This window comes from Papio anubis, chromosome 4 (assembly GCF_008728515.1).
Source record: "Papio anubis isolate 15944 chromosome 4, Panubis1.0, whole genome shotgun sequence".
Classification (NCBI taxonomy): Eukaryota; Metazoa; Chordata; class Mammalia; order Primates; family Cercopithecidae; genus Papio; species Papio anubis.
The window spans coordinates 77,490,840-77,511,730 of record NC_044979.1 but is presented as its reverse complement, the minus strand read 5'-3'; the positions used below and the strand labels follow the sequence as shown (position 1 = coordinate 77,511,730).

Below are 20,891 nucleotides of genomic sequence, written 5' to 3'. Positions count from 1 at the left end.
ACTAAAGAGCTTCTGCACAGCAAAAGAAACTACCATCAGAGTGAACAGGCAACCTACAGAATGGGAGAAAATTTTTGCAATCTACTCATCTGACAAAGGGCTAATATCCAGAACCTACAAAGAACTCCAACAAATTTACAAGAAAAAAACAAACAACCCCATCAAAAAGTGGGCAAAGGATATGAACAGACATTTCTCAAAAGAAGACATTCATACAGCCAACAGACATATGAAAAAATGCTCATCATCACTGGCCATCAGAGAAATGCAAATCAAAACCACAATGAGATACCATCTCACACCAGTTAGAATGGCGATCATTAAAAAGTCAGGAAACAACAGGTGCTGGAGAGGATGTGGAGAAATAGGAACACTTTTACACTGTTGGTGGGATTGTAAACTAGTTCAACCATTATGGAAAACAGTATGGCGATTCCTCAAGGATCTAGAACTAGATGTACCATATGACCCAGCCATCCCATTACTGGGGATATACCCAAAGGATTATAAATTATGCTGCTATAAAGACACATGCACACGTATGTTTATTGCAGCACTATTCACAATAGCAAAGACTTGGAATCAACCCAAATGTCCATCAGTGACAGATTGGATTAAGAAAATGTGGCACATATACACCATGGAATACTATGCAGCCATAAAAAAGGATGAGTTTGCGTCCTTTGTAGGGACATGGATGCAGCTGGAAACCATCATTCTTAGCAAACTATCACAAGAACAGAAAACCAAACACCGCATGTTCTCACTCATAGGTGGGAACTGAACAATGAGATCACTTGGACTCAGGAAGGGGAACATCACACACCGGGGCCTATCATGGGGAGGGGAGAGGGGGGAGGGGGTAGGGATTGCATTGGGAGTTATACCTGATGTAAATGACGAGTTGATGGGTGCAGCAGACCAACATGGCACAAGTATACATATGTAACAAACCTGCATGTTATGCACATGTACCCTACAACTTAAAGTATAATAATAATAAATAAATTTAAAAAAAAAAAAAAGGGAAATTATATGAGTTAATAAAACTTATCTAATATAACCTTATAGATGCTTTCAGCCAACTGAGAATTTAAATGATACTACTTTTAGCCAAAACAGCACATCTAAAATACTTAGGAAGTTGGTGAGCTACAAATCAATTCTAGAGCATCAAGCCAGGGAGGACTCTGGAGGAATGCAAAGGGCTCCAGAGAACTTCACTGTATAGGGTTCAACAGGAGCCAAACTGAAACTTTTTATTTAATTCATTTTATTTTTTCTTGATCCTCATAATTTCGATCATTTTCTTATTTTACTATATACTAAATTAAAGGCAGGAAAAGCTTTTTCCAAATGAGACATGTGGATTTCAAACATGAAATCCTTAAACATGATACAGGAAATCCTAGGTGAAAGAGAACTGGGGGAAGGGGCAGTCTAGTTTATTCCCACGACTGGATGACTTTTAATGGTTGGCTCTGTCTGCCATGGAGAGCAGGCCAGAGGCTTCATTTGATAATCTCAACTGCCAGCTACTCATCATTAGCATGTAAGACATCTACTACCAGGAACTGTCTGGAATCACTGCTGTTACTATAATAGTAAATCCTGCTAGCATGGCAAGCATTACATAATCTGGAATTACTACTTTTCTAGAATAGAGTGGGCCCACCACATCCATAGGTCCTGCAATCCTACTATGAATCAAAAATATTCAAAAAAATAAAAAATAGTACAATTAAAAATAATACAAATTTTCTTTTTTTTTTTTTTTTTTTTTTTTTTTTTCTTGAGACAGAGCTTCAATCTGTCACCCAGGCTGGGTTACGGTGGTGCAATCTTGGCTCACTGCAATGTCTGCCTCCAGGTTCAAGCGATCCTCCTGCCTCAGCCTCCCGAGTAGCTGGGATTACAGGCACCCACCACCAAGCCTGGCTAGTTTTGTATTTTTTAGTAGAGATGGGGTTTCACCATGTTGGCCAGGCTGGTCTCGAACTCCTGGCCTCAAGTGATCCACTCACCTTGGCCTCCCAAAGTGTTGGGATTACAAGCATGAGCCACCGCGCCCAGCCCAAAATTTAAAATATAACTATTTACACAGAGTTAGATATTCTGAGTAATTTAGGGACAAAGTATATGGAAGGATGTACACAGGCTATATGCAAATACTATATCATTTAAGAAAAGGCACTTGAGCATCTGTGGATTTGGGTATCAGCAGGAAGTCCTGGAACCAATCCCCTAGGGATACCGAAGGATAACAGTACTGTCTCTACAGAATAACTTCCCATATCCATATGACAAAGTCATCTTGAAAACTAAAAACTTCACCTAAGACAATTTTAGAACAGAACCTCCCCTCTTGTCAGATCCTATTTCCCTCACTGAACACAGATGGCCTCACTTGGGTAAAACAGACATCAAACAATTTTACTCTCCTCCATTACTTTGTAAATAAATTTGAGCCTCAAAGTATCTACTAGAGAATAGTCAGGGAAGGTTTTGGTTTTGCTGTTGATGGATTTAAGGATTTGTGTTTGTCTTCTTTTTAATTGAATGCCCTATGGTTTTCAGAATCAAGAAGGGCAGCCTAGCAGTGCTAAGAAATGACTGCTTTTTTTCTCTACTGCTTCTTATTCACAATATGAAAAACAGAACAGAATAACAAAGTCTCCCCTCAATCTACTAATTTAGGGAGGAAAAATCTCATATTAAGTTAGACCAAGGTTTCTCAATCTCTCCGCTCTAAGCATTCGGGATCAGATAATTCTTTGTTGTAGGAGGCTGTCCCTAGCACTGTATCATGTTTAGCAGCATCCCTGGCTTTAACCCACTAAGTGCCTTCCTATCCCCCAGCTGTGACAACCAAAAATGCCTGCAGACATTGCAAAATGTCTCTTAGGGGACAAAACTGCCCTTGGTTGAGAGTCAAGACATTACAAGAAAGGGACTTCTTTTTCAACATTAACCACTCAGCAGCACTCTCTAGGTTAAAGACATTCCCCTAGGTCTGGGAGTGTCAGACTTCACCTGAGAACTCTCAGAACACTGCCCTTTTCTTCAGTGTGAACAATGACAGTGAAGAATAAAAATGTGTTGTAACTCCTCTGTAAATGGGTATGATCACCTAATGTGTCATGCACTTCAGTCAGAAAACATCTTAATTTCAAGCAGTTTTTTTTTAATGCTATACATGTGAAAACCATAGTTTTTTTCCTAAAGAAGGATGCTAACTAGCATCCTTAGAAGCTAAGGTTTAGAATATAAGGTTACTGCTTTTTTGAGAGCTTAGAAACAAACTGCACTAAGAATTTATCATTTGGGTCTCAATCACTGACAAAGAAGGCAATGTACAGCCTTTAGTGTTATCCTGAGTCATCTAAATTAATGACACAATGACACATTTATATGTTTTAGGAAAGTTACAAACACAACTACGTAACTGCCACAAACAAACTATTTTGATTTGGGTGTAAATAACACTACCGTACAAGAAGAATTTCTGAAGCAACTTCATTTGGTGTTGCATTTTGAATATGAAAATACACCTTGCAAAAGACTTCAGACAACTCTAACAAAAAGCATCTCCCTACATAAAACAAATATCTTAGGTGAGACAAACACATCTAAATAATGTCCTAAGGGAGAATTAAGTCATGGGATGTGAGGTCACACCTTTTCAACTGTCTAGAGCACTGGGGACCAAGAATAAATTTAAAAATAAATAAAACATTATTCAGTGTGGGTCTTTAAAAGCACTCTATTTGCTCGCTCATTTTAATGTTTACACAAAATAGGAACCATCACATTCAACATCCAAAAAGAATCACTCCCTAAACTGCCAACTAAAAATTATTTGACTTTCAATGTAGCCTAACCGCATCATCAGAAGGCTTATTACTTCCTCCCCATTTAAGAACAAACTTCTTCTAACACTCAGTCATTTGTTTGTTCACTATTTAATTCATTCGACCAACATCTTTTGAGGGCCCAAAATTGGACAGGCACTGTGGTAGGCCCTAGACAAACAAAATTAGATGAGGCACTTTCTCCAAATTCAAGGAATTAACCAATCTACTTCCTGCCTCTTTATCCTATTTCTCTACCACCTCTCACAATGTCAATGGGCACAAAGCAAAGTGCTAAGTCCTGTATAAAACCAGCATCAACCATGCCTCAACATGCAAAATGTTACTCACATTCTAGTCTAGTCAAAAAGTACTGCTAGCTGTCTAATGACTTGCTTCAGATTGCTGAGTAAACAAGAGAGCCAGCTGTTTTACAACAAAATGTACGTAAAGAAACACACTAAAAAAAACTGGCAATAGCTCTATCAACTAAAAATGAGAGACCATATCCCAAAGTCTGAGTCAAACTTCCATGAACTGCATCACCAATGGGTATTGACCAAGAAGTACAATCGACCAAGAGTGTATTTCTGTACTCGGAAATCCTATCAAAGGAATGAATAAATGGCTAAGTGAGCAAACGAGCAATAACAGGAGCATGAACCAAAAGAAGATGTGGAAAATACTTTGTCCATCCCCACTGCCTGAGCTTAATTCTAAAATACAAGAGCTATATCTACCAGAAAAAAAGACTGCCAGACATCCCACTTAATGGAGACCCCAAAGTATTACAGGACTAGATTTCCTCCCTTCCTTCTACCCCTCCCTGACAAGATCGTCTTCCACTTCCATTCAGAGATCACAGCTCTCGATAGGGAAAAGGGGAGGGAGGGAGGAGTCAGGAGGGCAATGGTTTGAATGGTGTGTAACTGCCCAAGGAGGACTCTGTAAAACAGGGTACCAGACAGGAAAAACTCTGAGCAGAGCAAAGAAAGAAGGTTGAATTTCAAGTTCAAAGAACTGTAAACTGCTCCTAATTCTTCAACTCACTCACAGACCTTAATTTTTAAACTCTGAGTCTCGGAAGACCCAATTTCCACCCAGCAGACTCACATATGATGAGTGCCTGTTAGCCACTGGGAACTGAGTGAACCAGGAATGTGTACATCCATCTGACTTTCAGGACTAGACTCAGAAACAAGAAGCTGCCAGCAATAAAAAGTTAAGTGAGAGAGACTAAAGTAATCTGACAGTCTCTCCTTCAGTGAGAGATCACCAGAATGAGATCAACATGAGGACGGGAAAATACATACCCAAAGCAATGGCCATAGGGAAAATAATATGGACAGGAGGCAGGAAAATACTAGATAGAAGAGGGCAGTTCCCTGGCAAAGGCCCCACCCTCAAGCCTGAAAACCCACAGCCCTAAATGGGAACAGGTATTCCTGTTTTCGTACCCAAATGCTGCCTTTTGGCCTGCCACACCCTCCATCCTGTACCCTTATAAACCCCAAACCCCAGGCAAAGAGACAAGCCACGCCTGCCCTTGTCCCACGTCCTGCAAGGAGGTTCAGGGAACTCTCCCGTTTCAACAACATTAGCTCTAGTACTAACATACACTCTTGTGGATTTGAAGATCCTTGTCCTTTCTGGTTTCTAGGTAATTTTTTAAATCTTGTATTGATTTAGCCGTATATTTTTAAAAACACTTAATCCAACATTTTTAGATGGACTGCACAGGGAGTGATTTCTCTGAATGTCTGATTTGCTATATTACCAGAAAAAACGTGCTCTGGTATTGCTTTCGGCTTTCTATTTGGTTACGGAGGGGTTGCTCAAAAGTCATGCACCTGGCTTTTTGTATCACAAATGCTCTTTTAAGAAAGCCAATATGGGGATTCTGCTAGTTGCTGAGTATAACAAATCTGACTATACATTAACCAAGATCTCAGTGAGGTTATAATAAAGTATTGGGGAGGTATTGGGGAGGGACAGCATTAAAGGTAAAGGTAAGTCAAGGCCAGAACCTGGAATGTCTTTCTTATATGCCATGCCACGGAGTTTGGACTTAATAGTGATGCTGGAGGAAATCACTGGATGGAGAGTTATCAGTTTGATATTTCAGGCGGACCATTCTGGGTTCAGGATGCAGAATGGCTGGATTAATAAATCAAGGTGCTTTTCATACAAGTAACGCTGCCACTTTAACCAGCTTAAACTTTGTTTTACTTATTAATTGTGGTAACAAACATATTACATAAAATTTATCATTTAAACAATTTTTAAGTGTACAGTTTAGTGGCATTACGTACATTCACATTGTTGTGCAGCCATCACTACCATCCTCTTACAACTGAGGATCAAGCAAATAACGAGACATGAAAAGCCTACAGCAAAATCATAATGTAAAACAAAGCAGACATTACAAGAGTAAAATATTATCATTTCAGTAGTTTTGGGAGAAATTAACTGTCCATTTAGAATTCTATACCACAAAAAGATAATAAAACTATGCTTTGAGAACTCAAATGAAATAAACACTCAGAAAAACACAAACACGAACTGATGAAGCTGTAAAAATAAATATTAAGTAAAGAAAATGATAAATATATGGGTAATTTCAAGCATATTAACTGCATAAAGCAATAATAATGTCTAGGCAGAGTTACAAGAATGTAAATTGTGGGATTACAAGAAATCAAAACAGAACTAAATCTCTAGACAACAGCATAAAAGTTGGGAAAAGGTAAATGGAGTTACAGGTTCTGTCTTGACCCAAAGTAACTTTCGACTTTAAGAGTAATATGCGTGCTTCTTAGTCTGTCCATGCTGCTATAACAAAATACCATAAATTAGTAACTTACAAACAGAAATTTACTTCCCACAGTCCTGGAGGCTGGAAAGTGTAAGATCAAAGCTCCAGTATATTCGGTGTCTGATGAATGCCCATTTTCTGGTTCACAGACAACCATCTTTTCACCATAAGGGCATGAACCCAATTCATATGCCCTCTCAAAGGCCCTACCTCCTAATACTATATGCCATCACCTTGGGGTTAGGATTTCAGCATATGAATTGGGTGGGCGGAGAGACAAACTTTCAGACCATGGCGGCAGGTTAAAATTTGTACGGTGGCCCCCCTCCCAAAAATATATGATGTATAACATTCAAATTAACACAGACTGATAAAGAAGAAAAAAGTAACAACAAAAAAAAATCAATGCGAAAGAAGGCAAGAAAGGAAAAAATAATAACGAAACAGAACACATAGGAAGCAAAAAATTACATGGAAATTAATGCTGCTATGGTTTGAAAATGTTCCCCAAAGGTCATGTGTTGAAAACTTAATTGCCAATGCAACAGTGTTGAGAGCTGGGACCTATAAAAGGTAACCAGGTTGTGAGAGCTCTGCCCTCATAAATGGATTAATGTCATTATTGCTAGAGTGGGTTAGTTACTGGGGAAGTGGGTTCCTGAAAAAAAGAATTAGTTTAGTCCCCTTCCCTTACATTTCTCTCATGGTCTCTTGCCTTTCTGTCTACCTCATAACAAGCCCTTGCCAGATGTGGGCCCCTGGACCTTGGACATCCAAGCCTCCAGAACTATAAGACATCCTTTTTTTTTCTTTTTCTTTCCTTTTTTTTTTTTTTTTTTTTTTTTTTTGAGATGGAGTCTTGCTCTTGTTACTCAGGCTAGAGTGCAGTGGCGTAATCTCAGCTCACCGCAACCTCCACTTCCTGGGTTCAAGTGATTCTCCTGCCTCAGCCTCCTGAGTAGCTGGTATTACAGGCACCTGCCACCAAGCCTAGCTAATTTTTGTACTTTTAGTAGAGACAGGGTTTCACCATGTTGGCCAGGCTGGTCTCGAACTCCTGACCTCAGGTAATCCACCCACCTCGGCCTCCCAAAGTGCTGGGATTACACGTGTGAGCCACGGCGCCCGGCCTTTTTTTTTCGTTGTTTTTGGAGACAGGGTCTCACTCTGTCGCCCAGGCTAGAGCACAGTGACACGATCTTAGCTCGCTGCAACCTCCACCTCCTGAACTCAAGCCATTCTCCCACCTCAGCCTCGCAAGTAGCTAGGACCACAGTCACACACGCTACCATGTCCAGCTAATTTTTGTATTTTTTGAAGAGATGGGGTTTCACCATGTTGCCCAGGATGGTCTCTAACTCCTGAATTCAAAGGATCTACCCGCCTCGGCCTCGCAAATTCCTGGGATTACAGGAGTGAGCCAGTTCCCCAGACAATTTTATTTTCTTTATAAATTACCCAGTCTGGGGTATTCTGTAATAGCAACGCTACATAGACTAAGACAAATCATAATACATAAGTAGCCACAATAAATATAAACGGACAAAAGACAGAAAAAACAAATCTCCAGCTATATGCACTATTTACAAGACAGATAAACCTAAAACATAAGAATACAAAAAAAGTCAAAGCTGTCAGGCCAACACAAACACAAATAACAGAAGGGCCACACAAGTATAAAGTCTAAGGTTTACTGGAGAAAACTTAAGCAGAGAAATAGCAAATCACTCATGATCTGTCAAACACTAGTGCTCTCTTAGAAAGGAATCCATTCCCCATACATCTAGGCAATTATGTGCTAATGGAAATCTCCTGATTTAGAAGGAAGTGACTTCTTTAAGAAGAAGGGGGCCACTGGAGCCCACTGGCTGGTATCAGCCTGTTTTTACCTTCAGCTGAGACCTGCCAGGCCAGCTGTCAGCTAAGCCACAAAAGAAATGAGAAAATGAACATACAAGCCCATGGGTCTTGTCTCCCCTAGGTGAGATATAGGATGGAAAAAGATAAAACAAATTCTAACCGAAAGACAGCTGGCACGTCTATAATAGTAGCAAACAACAACAACAAAAACTTTAAAGCCAGGCCAGGCACAGTGACTCACACCTGTAGTCCTAGCACTCTGGGAGGCCGGAGAGGGAGGCCTGCTTGAGCCTAGCAGTTAAGGACCAACCTGGGCAACAAAGCAAGAACCCGTCTCTACAAAAGAAAGATTTTTTTTTTTTTTTAATTAGCTGGGTGTGATGGCACGTGCCTGTAGTCCTAGCTACTTGGGAAGCTGAGGAGAGATCACTTGAGCTCAGGAGTTCAAGGCTGCAGTGCACCACAATCACGCCACTGCACCCCAGCCTCAGCAACAGACTAAGACCCTGTCTCTTAAAGAAATGTATCTATATAGCAAAAGTTATCAGGGCTTCAAGAAGAAATCTGACAATGCTACCATCTATAGGCTATGTCATATATTTACCAATGATTGAGACAAGCAGACAAAAAGATAACAGAATTATGTGAACACTGCAATTTACACACTGGATCCAACACCTGGAAAATACATTTTTTTGCCAAGCACACATGAAAAATTGTCCATGTTCCTAATAAGCCTTAAAGCAAGCCTCACATAATTTCAAAGAATTAGTCTCATATAATTTCAAAGAATCAGACCAACGATACCCTCAGATTATAATGCAATTTCATTGGGAATTATCAAAATAACTTTAATAAAACCTACATATTTTGAAACAAAAATAATGCATGGGTCAAAAAAGAAATATGCTGGAAACTAGAAAATACTTAGAACTTAATGTACATCTACTTATAAAAACTTGTGGGAAATGTCTAAAGCTCTAGTCGAAGATAACTATAGCAGATCTAAAAGGTTTTATAGCTGAACACAACCAAACACTCGATAGATAATTTCAGTTTTATATACAATGTTGGAGAATAAATAAAAGAAACATTCCACACTAATTTCACAAAACTAGTATAACTGATATGGACAGGCGGCAGAAGGGTGGGGTCCCTGGCAAGGGCTCCACAGCCCTAAATGTGAACAGGCTGTTTTTGCACCCAAATGTTGCCTTTTGGCCCACTATGTCCCCCTATTCTGTGCCCATATAAACCCCAAATCCCAGGCTCCACGAGCAGAAGAGTGGCAGAGCAGCAGAATGGCGCAGCAGAGGAGAGAAGAGGGGAAGCATCTGAGTGTCGAGGGGAGTTTGGCTGGAGATGGTCAGGGAGGAGATTGGTCATGGGACAGCCGAACTCCAAGAGAAGATCATCTTCCCACTCCTTCCCCTCTCCAGCTCCCCACATATATTAATTCATTTTCATACTGCTGGTAAAGACATACCCGAGACAGGGTAATTTACAAAGAAAAAGGGGTTTAATGGACTCACAGTTCCACTGGCTGGGGAGGCCTCACAATCATGGCAGAAAGCAAAAGGTACGTCTTACATGGTGTTAGACAAGAGAGAATAAAAAAAAAAATCAAGTGAAAGGAGTTTCCCCTTATAAAACCATTAGATCTCATAAGACTTATGCACTACCATAAGAACAGTATGGGAGAAACTGTCCCCATGATTCAGTTCTCTCTCATCGAGTCCCTCCCGTAACACTTGAATTATGGGAGCTACAATTCAGGATGAGATTTGAGTGGGGACACAGCCAAACCATATCACCATCCCACTGAAAGCCACCTCCATCACTCAATAAAATGCCCACATTCACCGTCTTTCAAGTCCATGTGACCTGATTTCTCCTGGACGATAGACAAGAATTCAGGATGCACTGGGTGCGGAAACCCAAAAAGGCTGTCACACTGACTCCACTGAGCTATGTAACACTTAAGCCATTCCCAGACGGCAGGGCTAAAAGAGCATTGTAACGTCCCTAGACACTGCTGTGGGGCCGGAGGCCAAAATCACTCACCCCAGCTCCTGCACCTGCTCACTTGCATACCCCCACCTCCCTTAAGGGATTTGAGTTCATGGCAGCAAACAAGTCACACTCTGGTTGCAAGCCCCACAAAGGGGTCCAGGGAATTCTCCTGTCTCATAACCATAATGTCAAATTTTGACAAGGAATATACAAAAAAGGAAAATTACAGACCAATCTCACTCATGAACATGGATTAAAAAAAATCCTAAACAAACACAACAGCAAATCAAATTCAGGAATATATAATAAAAGACAATATATCATAATCAAACTTCCAGGAATATGAGCTTGGTTCAAACACTGAAAAACACATACTCATTTCAATCATCTCAATTAAGGCAAAAAAAATGCATTTGACCAAATCCCATAACCATTCAATTAAAACGCTTATCAAACTAGGAATAGAAGGAAAATTCCTTAACCTAATAAACAGAAATTCAAGTTGGGAAGGACTTCGTGAAATGCTCCTTAAAGGAAGCTGAATCTCATGGAGGTATACTCTTGCCTGTCCACTTCTCTGCCACATGAAATGTGGATTTACTTGATAGCTGAATCTCCATCACTTACCTGGCCTATGAGGTAACCATAAATATGGAACTAGATATTGAACGTAGAAGTACAGAAAGACAGAAAGAACCTGGGACCCTGAGTCTCAGTGGCAATACCACATAAGTACTAAGTTGCACAGCTGTGGACTTCTTTCACATGTAAGAATAAGCATTTGTGCATTAAAGATACTTTTGTTTATGCAGCCAGACTCCATCTTGACTTAAACACTTTCTATTCAAAATGGTACTGAAGGCTCTATCCTAGGCAAAAGGTAAGAAAAATACATAAAATATGTAAGAATGCTTAAGAAACAAAACTGTAATTATTCAAATATGAATAGAAAATTCCAAAAAAACTGATAGAAAATTCTTAAAATGGCATTTCTATATACTAAAACAATCAGTTAAAATCTTTAATTTAAAAAATGATACCATTCATAATAGCAACAAAAAAAGGTATCTAGGAATAAATCTAAGCTAAAAGTCAAAATTTTTATGTAGAAAAGTATGAGACTTTTGGGAAAGATTTTAAGGAACCAAAATGGCTCAAGAATAGTAAGAGTTGACATTCAGCTGTTACTTTTCCTGAAATACATCCAAGGATTCAATGCAATTTTGATCCAAATTCCAACACAGTTTTTCATGGAAATTCGTAAGCTACATTCTATATGGAACAGCAAAGAGATAAAAATAACCAAGACATTCCTGGGAACACAGCCCCAGACATCAAAAGTTATGATAAGGCTACACTATTAAAGAAAATAGGTTGTGGTTCACGGATAGAAAAATAGATCCATAGAACAGAATTGACTCCACACATATCTGTAAACTTAAGGTGACAAGTGAAGGTCAGTGGCAAAAAGGTGATACAGTCAAATCACATTAGGACAATTGAAATTAAAACGAAACAAAGAGATTGGAAACCTATCTGACAAAATACATGAAAAGTGAATTCTAGATGACGGACTATTAAATATGAAAGGCAAAACTCTAAAAATTTTAGGAAAAATAGAATACCTTTAAGAGTACGTATGAAGGAATTTGTAAGTGAGATTTTAATGGACTTTTCTCCTACATTAAACTTAAGGGGGAAAAGGTTTAACTATATTAAAAGAGGTCTTTCTACTTAAAAAAAAAAAAAAAAGGACAGAATGAAGGAAGGAAATGGAAAGACAGGTCAAAAACGGACAACACTTGTACCATTACAATATCCCACTCATACAAAGCTGTTAAAAGTCAGTAAGAAAAAGAAAAATCAAGGAATAAAAGACAAACATAAATAGCCAATAAAAATCTGAAAAGATGTTCAACCTTATCAGTAATCAGGGAATGCAAATTAGGGTCATGACAAAAAAAATTTCATATCCATCAAATTGGGGGAAAAAACTTCAAGGGTTGCCAAGAATATACAATAACTGTAACTCTCTTATACTCCAGGTAAGAGGGTAAACTGGTACCACCATTTGGGGAAATCATTTTTTTAATTCTAGTGGCAGAGATCCAAGTTACCCCAACTTACCGGTAGCCTATCCTTACGGGTCAGTAGCAACTTCAGTCCTTGCTTCCTCAGAAGAAAAATTTGACTGAGGGGCATAAAGCAGAAAAAGAGACTCTGGCAAGTTCCAGAGCAGGAATGGAAGTTTACTTAAAAAGGCATTAAAACAGGAAAGAAAAAAAGGTGTGCTTGTTAGAAACACAAGCAGGAATGTGAAGGTTAAAGAGAGAAGGTCAAGTATGCCACTTAACAGTTGATCCTGACTTTCTTTTTTTTTTTTTTTTTTTTTTTTGAGACGGAGTCCCGCTCTGTGGCCCAGGCTGGAGTGCAGTGGCGTGATCTCGGCTCACTGCAAGTTCCGCCTCCCAGGTTCACACCATTCTCCTGCCTCGGCCTCCAGAGTAGCTGGGACTACAGGCGCCCACCACCACGCCTGGCTAATTTTTTGTGTATTTAGTAGAGACAGGGTTTCACCATGTTGACCAGGTTGGTCTTGAACTTATGATCTGAGGTGATCCACCCGCCTCGGCCTCCCAAAGTGCTGGGATTACAGCTGTGAGCCACTGCACCGGGCCTGATGCTAGGACTTTTATAAGCTTGTCTCTTTCCCATGATTCTTCCCTTAGGATAGGCTGCCCGCAGGCTCAGAGCCCTCCTTAACCTCGGGAAGTGTTTTTAGGAAGTTACACGCATGCCCATCTGAGGCTTTCTTCCTTTTTCCGGTGGAGTGTACCTGGAAGATCATACTTTCATACTTTACCATCTTTGTCTCTTAATACGCATGCCCAGGAAGCTGTTTCTCCCTCGGGTCTACATTAAATTAACATTTTGATAACAGATATGGACCATCAGGAAATGGCCTCTCCCTGGCGCTGCCGAGTTGTCATTTTTAGAGAAGCAAATTCGATAATTGCCAAACCATCACCCGACATTTCTAGTGGGTTGGGGGTCAGCCCACTACTGCCCCGTTCATGCCTACCTGTAACAAAATAAAAATATGCTCTACATACATTCGTCAATATAGATGAATCTCAAAAACAAACAAAAGAAACCAGTCAGAAGATATATGCATTTCTATTTATATAAAGTCAAAGATGGGCATAGTAAACAACATGCCATTTAGAAATGCCTGCATGTGTAATAAAACTATGTAGAAAGGCTTAGAAAGCTTAACACAAATTTCAAGATAGTGTTTACTTAAGGCTGTAGCAAGGAGGGCTTAACTGGGGAAGTGCAAACTGGTAAAATTTACTGGTAACTGGTAAAGTTCCATTTCTTCAGCTGAATGACAGGCCCCATGGATTCATTTCATTTCTCTCAAAACTATGCAAATTGGCTAGCTATACTTTTCTCTGTACATCATATATTTCATAATATTTTAAGTGACTCAAAAATATGCAAAAAAGCTTTTTTAAATTATCTTCTTGCTCATCTCCCTGTTTTAAAAGAAAGCTTTTGCTTAAAAGTGGTCGTTTTCACTGCAAGTAAACAATGACATTAACATCTGGTACTCTCAGGACTGCTCTTTAAAAAAAAAAAAATCGCTATTACAGGGTGCGTACCAAGGCTCACACCTGTAATTCCAGTACTTCGGGAGAGAGAAAGGGGAGGGAGGGATCGCTTGAGCCCAGGAGTTTGAGATAAGCCTGGTCAACATGGCAAGGCCTCATCTGTACAAAAATATATATATATATATATATATTTATTAGCTGGGTGTGGTGGTATGTGCTTATAGTCCCAGCTACTTGCAGGCTGAGGTGAGAGGATCGCTTAAGCCTAGGAGTTAAAGGCTACAGTGAGCTATGAGCATGCCACTGCACTCCAGTCTGGGTGACAGAGCAAGATCTTGCCTCAAAAAAAAATATGCTATTAAAGACATTCATGTATGTACTCTCCCCTATATAATGCACATCAACTTGCTTTGCAAAAACAATGCTAAAGTACAAAAGACTTAAAGCTTTAATACAAAATGGACTTTATTGACTTGTACCAATACAACCACAACTTTTTTATACACCACTGACACACATTCTACATCTGTTTAATGAAATCCTTTAAACTCCTGTTAGTAAAACTAAGACAAACCTATTAAGTGCTAAGTAAATACTAAGGGAGACTATCATTTAATTATCGTACATGAGATTCCAATCTTAAATTGCCACGTCAAGTCTCAAATCGGATCTTTTTTGCTTAAGGGAATTTGAACGATGACAATTCTGTAGCTTTGGGCAAATTCACACTCAGTTTCCACAAAGTTATAATACCCAATTAAAACTTCTGTCCCATTTCCACAGTACCGTTTGAAGGTATTTTTATGCGTATTCACTCTAGAATATTCCTGGCAAGGCCGCCGGCTTCGGGTCTCAAGATGAGCCAGGGACAGATTGGAGACTACCCCCAATCTCCCAGGAATCGGTTATCTTCCAGACCTCCAGATCGCCCTCCAGAGTAGAAAGACTGCTGAGGGGGTTTAAACTGTTGAGTCAAACATACCGCCAAAAGTTAGAGTCAACTGGTACCTTGCAAATCATTCCGCCTAACCCTTCGTTTTGCGGATGGGGAAAATACGCCTCAGGAGGGGGAACCCTAGCTCGGGGAACACTAACTCGGGGTCTAACAACGATTTAAGCTGGTCTCCTCTGGTAGTGGCCAGTAGTCCTTCTCCGTTACCCATCCTTAATTGCTTCTATTGGCTGCCAACGCGGAGGAGGTAGCGGGGTGAGAGAAGCGGCACCTTCGCAGTGTGGCCAGGTTGGGCTAAAAAACGTCTTAGAAGTAATCGAGTCACTCTCTCTTCTTACAGGTGGAGAAACTGGAGAAAGTAGAGTGACGCAGCGAAGGGAGTAAATCGACCCTCAGCCAACAAGTGGCAAAAGCCTGAAGAAAGTGATCAAGATCACTGATGACCCCTCTCCCCATCTCCAAGGGGGCTGGTATCACAACCCCGACGCCACACCACATATTATTCAGCAAAACTCCCGCGCCTCCCACGCAGAACCGGCAAGAGGGAAGGCGAGGCAACAGTAACAGCTGGTACGCAGCACCCACAGCACCGCGGCAGCAGCTGGTACCGAAATCCCGCCTAGCTCTTTTGACTCTGTCCGCGGGAAGAATGGGGAAATAGTAAGGCTGCGGCGCCTCCCGCGAGAAGAGGTACCTGAGGCTTGCGCCGCAGTCCGCCGCCGCACCGGCACCGGAGCTCCACACCCCACTTCCGGGGTCAAGTCACCGCCGAGAATCCAGTGATCGCAGAAGGGTAGCCTCAAGTTCCGCCCCTATCCAAGCCCCGCCTCCACTGCCTCTCGCCCTGTATCAGGCAACTTCCAGGACGCCGTGCGTCACTAAGCAGCCAATCTCCACTTCCGGACGCATCCCGCCCCTTCTCCACCCCTTTCAGTGACAGCGCGATTGCGATTTAGTTTTCCGCGCATTTAATTGGCGAAGCTGGAGCGCTAGTCTTCGCTGATTGGTGCCGGGAAATCTGCCCCATAGACACCCGCGGGGCGCACAGTTTCAGTAGTTCGTGGGTTTCCCGCCAGCTGCAGTCTTGGACCATAATCATGGTGGACATGATGGAGTTACCGAGGTCGCGCATCAACGTCGGCATGCTAGCTCAGTTCATCGACAAGCCTGTCTGCTTCGTAGGGAGGCTGGAAAAGGTATGCGGGTTCGCAGTCATGGGCTCCTCTGTCCGTAGCTGGAGGGAGGGACCCCATGACCGCCTGGGTGGCGGATTCTAAGTGGATAACGGCGGATGAAAAAGGACGGAAAGCCTCAGATCACTGCGCTCCCGAATCCTTTATTTTGCAAAAGGAGACTTCTTGGAAATTCTTTAGCCGTTGTAGCCCCATTTTGGTGCCTCTTTTATGACACGGAAACAAGGTGTTTTCAGATGCTCTGCGTTCTAAATTCCAGTGCCCGTCGCCTCCGTTCTGGCCGTGCTTACGTAGGGGAAATTACAAACACGACTCCCACATCTACCTTCAGATTTCTTAGTTTACTCAGACGTCACGGACGCCGACAAAACTAATCTGCTGGTTTCCATCTCTTCTGAAATTACTTCTTTTTGCAAACCTCGTTTCCTCGTAATCGCTTCTTTGTAAAACATGCCTTGATTGTCCGCTTTGGGTCCCGTAGTAGTGAGTTATCTAACCCCACTATTAAAGTGAGGTTCCCTCATTCTACAGGCGAGAAACAGGCCCAAAGTCTTGGAATCAGTGACCTGAAAAGCTGAGGAAAAGAAAACTATTATATAAAGACTTATTTAGTAGCTCATTTCATCCACACATCCTTTTCGTTAAATGAGTGTTGCTCTGACTTCCCAAGTAGGGAAACTGAGTATGAGTGGTAGGTGGTTGACTAAAATGCTCAGAAACTCAGCAAGTGGCAAAGGTGGCATTCAAACGCGATCTGACAGCGCTCTTTACAGCTGCTTCCCAGGAGTAAACACAGATATTCTAGCAACCAGTTCTCCTTTTACTTCATCATGCCTGATTTTTAAAACATACCCTCCATGGGATATGTGCTGTCTAAATCATGAGTGCCAGCAGCTTTCACTTTTCGATAGGGTGGGCTTCCTTTGATTTATTAGAATAGGGTTGCCATATTTAGCAAATACAGAACCTACTTATACACTACCAAAAAAAATCCTTGTTTTTCTGAGATTCAAAATTAACTGTGTTCCATGAAGACATTTGGTAACGTAAGATTATAATTTGAACTAATAAGTTGAATAAACTGAATGAATAGAACGAATACACTGTTCAAAAAACAGTTGATTTGTGCTCAATTAAGGAACAATGTACTCATCGTTTGTCAAACTTTTTTGTTGTTTCAGTGAGATTTTAATCTTATGTTTCGTTTTTAGATTCATCCCACTGGAAAAATGTTTATTCTTTCAGATGGAGAAGGAAAAAATGGAACCATAGAGTTGATGGAACCCGTATGTTTAAATATTAATAAGTCTCATATATATTATAGTTAATTCTTCATATGGATTTGGTTTGTTGCCAATGTGTCTAATTTTTTGGAATGAATTTAAAAAGGATGAGCTGGTAAAATGTCCCTGGCTCAAAAATTAAATTATTGTACTATTCTCTCATTATATTTCCTTTTACATTTTTAACCAATGATTTTTTGGGCTTCATGATTTTTGAAAATATCCCATAAATGCTGGATAACAATTCTCATTCCTTATGAAAGACCATAAAATCACATAAGAAAAATTTAAATTGTTTTTTTCTTCCTCAAGAGGTTTTTTGTTTTGTTTTTGTTTTTTGTTTTGAGACAGGGTCTCACTCTGTTGCCCTGGGTGGAATGCAGTGCCACCGTCGTGGCTCACTGCAGCCTTAGCCTCCCGAGATCAAGTTGCTCCCATCTCAGCCTCCCCAGTAGCTGAAACTACAGGCATGCTCAACCATGCCTGGCTAATTTTTGTTTTGTTTTGTTTTTCGTAGAGATGGAGTCTTCCTATGTTGCTCAGGCTGGTCTTGAACTCTTGGTCTCAGGCAATCCTCCTGCCTCGACCTGTCCCTCAAAGTTTTAAATTTTATTTTATTTTCTATTTTTGTTCATATATTTCAGTTTTTACTTATTTATTTTTGCATTTTATGTTTAAAATACTTAAAACTTGTTTTGGCATTTTGTGAAGACAAATCCATATGCTGTTTGGTTAATGTGTACAGAACACATTGTGAAATACAGATTATAGAAGATTCCTCTCATAGGAAATTACTGCTTATAGAAATGCTGGACATTTTCAATAGCGATTTCGGCTTTAACTTGAATTGTAGCTTTGTACTTGAAGCTACTAGTAAATGTAACAGGAATGTTAACATGCTGACAGTTAAGTACTCAAACATTTGTTAACAAGTTACATTTTAACTTTTGCATTGGTAATTTTTAAAATTACTTTGTTACTTGAAGTGAAAGATTAGTAACCTGTGTAACAGTTTTCCAAATTAATTGTCAACTGAAAATGTGATAACACCAAATTGACGTCTTGTTCTGTGCCTTAGCTTGATGAAGAAATCTCTGGAATTATGGAAGTGGTTGGAAAAGTAACCACCAAGGCCACCATCTTGTGTACATCTTATGTCCAGTTTAAAGAAGATAACCATCCTTTTGGTAAATAAAGCATTCTAGTATTGACTGGTTTTATGTAATTAGCAGGAAAACTTTTTATTTTTAATTTGATATATATTGGTCTAGAGAATTAGTACTGCTATATTTTCAATTTCTATAGAATTTTGTGATCCTAAAGGAAAATGGGGGTACATTTTGTTTTGACCTGCTTCTAAGTAGTGCTTATATATGTAGGAAACTCAGTAAAGATTAATTAATATTTGTCGAAAGGTAATTTTTTTAATATAACAAAAATAGTATTAGTTTTTTTGTTGTAACATATAAATTGAAGGAACTGAATAATGCATAACACCCAAACACTGCCAGGCAGAAACTGCCTATATAATGAACATCAAAATGGCTGGTACTCCCATGTCTTTTTTTTTTTTTTTTTTTTTGGGCGTCACAGTTAAATACAAGAATCCATAATCCGTATCTCCATTTCTAGAAATTCACTTCCAAAAGGATGAGAAAAAGGAAATAGGTAAAAATATCTTAGATAATAATTGATGTTACAACTTTCCACTGTAGATTAAATGTTTGCTTAAATGTTTCTTTCAGATCTTGGACTTTACAATGAAGCTGTGAAAATTATCCATGAGTTCCCTCAGTTTTATCCTTTAGGGATTGTGCAACATGATTGATCGTGATGGATTTTCATACAATTGCAAATGAGCTATATTAAAGACTATTAAAGGAAGCCCCTCTTGTTTGAGGGAGAGATTTCTGTGCTTTCTCATATTTAATTTACTCTTTTTAAGATATTCCAACCTAGAGTTTTTGATGGAACTGATATATTGACAGTTCTCACCTAAGTCCTTTTATAAAGAATTGTTACTCCAATATATGGTCAGATTAGATGCAAGAATAAAGCAGTTGTCTGAGTTTAGGTTTCTATTTTATTAATAAAAACTAAAATGGTACATACTATTGGTCTTTTCATTTTCATTGTTTTAGTCATGTATTCAAGCACAAACTTGAAATTTCATAGCTGTAAGGTCAAGGTTTAGACCTACCAAATAAAACCTTGGGCCAGCAGTGTTAGGGATTTACTCACCTTTCCCCAAACTATACCATGATAATTATTTCCTTGATACTCTACTTATAAAATGAATTAGATGACATTAAAAAGGCAAACAGACTGGGCGCGGTAGCTTACTCCTGTAATCCCAGTACTTTGCAAAGCCGAGGGGGTGGATCACCTAAGGTCAGGATTTCTAGACCAGCCTCACCAATACAATGAAACCCCGTCTCTATTAGCCAGGTGTGGCGGCAGGCACCTGTAATCTCAGCTACTCAGGAGACTGAGACAGGAGAATCGCTTGAACCCAGGAGGCGGAGGTTGCAGTGAGCCGAGATCCTGCCATCGCACTCCAACCTGGGCAACAAGAGCGAAACTCCATCTCAAGAAAAGGCAAACAGAATCTTACATCTTCTGTAATTTGTGATTACAGGCTTGATGGTTTTGTTTTTGTAGAAACAGGATCTCACTCTGTTGCCCAGGCTGCAATACAGTGGTGCAATCATGGCTAACTGCAGCGTTGAACTTCTGGGCTCAGCCTCCCGAGTAGCTCATACTACCGGTGGGCACTACCACACACAGCTAGGTTTTCCTAAATTTCTGTCTAGAGATGAGGTCTCACTGTGTTTCCCAGGCTGGACTCAAACGCCTAGCCTCAAGCAATCCTACAGCCTTAGCCTCCCAAAGTGTTGGGATTACGTGCCCAGCCTTCCTGGGTTTTAAAACAGCATTTACTAAATTCCAAACGAGGAATATATGGTCATTGAAAGAGTTGATGGAATCATTTGACTTTTTTATTCTTTTTTTCTTCTTTTCAACTGTCATTATCTTTAGTATGGGATTTCTCTCTAGCACCATGTTGGAGTTGAGCAGGGAAGATGTGGCAGGTTTGGAATAAGGTAGTATAGAATAACTGATGACCTGTGTGGCCAGTTAGGTTTTATGGCTTGACCCATTGTCTTGAATAAGGAAATAAAATAATTCTAAATCCATATAGATGACTATATACCAAAAATATTTAGTTTTAATTAGTATAATCTTAAATTTCAACTTCTGTCATCCAAAAATACTCTGCTCATTACTTGAGGACATTGCCATAACCACT

At 40.0% G+C, this 20,891-nt stretch overlaps 2 protein-coding genes across 4 annotated transcripts in view; one reads left to right on the top strand and one right to left on the bottom strand.

The window, feature by feature from the left end:
• UMAD1 (UBAP1-MVB12-associated (UMA) domain containing 1) overlaps positions 1-15,910 on the bottom strand; it is a 250,563-nt gene extending 234,653 nt beyond the window's left edge. For 2 of the 3 annotated variants that reach the window (XM_017956928.3, XM_017956927.3), the window contains exon 1: positions 15,800-15,871. The gene's annotated coding sequence lies outside the window, so the exon portion shown is untranslated. Of the gene's footprint in view, positions 1-14,939; positions 15,118-15,799 lie in introns of all 3 variants that reach the window. The other variant, XM_031665298.1, reaches the window with a different exon arrangement.
• Positions 15,437-19,693, top strand: RPA3 (replication protein A3). The gene is made up of 4 exons (XM_003896276.4): positions 15,437-16,301; positions 17,510-17,584; positions 18,660-18,768; positions 19,327-19,693. The coding sequence occupies exons 1-4, from the start codon at positions 16,203-16,205 to the stop codon at positions 19,407-19,409; spliced, it is 366 nt and encodes a 121-aa protein (XP_003896325.1). The 5' UTR covers positions 15,437-16,202; the 3' UTR covers positions 19,410-19,693.
• Positions 19,694-20,891: the final 1,198 nt, after the last annotated feature.

What these genes read in the sequence shown, in the direction of transcription:
- RPA3 (XM_003896276.4), top strand. Translation starts at nt 16,203, where the DNA reads ATGGTGGACATGATGGAGTTACCGAGGTCGCGCATCAACGTCGGCATG. An exon ending in TCGTAGGGAGGCTGGAAAAG is followed by an intron (nt 16,302 to 17,509) that starts GTATGCGGGTTC and finishes TTTCGTTTTTAG; the next exon opens with ATTCATCCCACTGGAAAAAT. An exon ending in CCATAGAGTTGATGGAACCC is followed by an intron (nt 17,585 to 18,659) that starts GTATGTTTAAAT and finishes TCTGTGCCTTAG; the next exon opens with CTTGATGAAGAAATCTCTGG.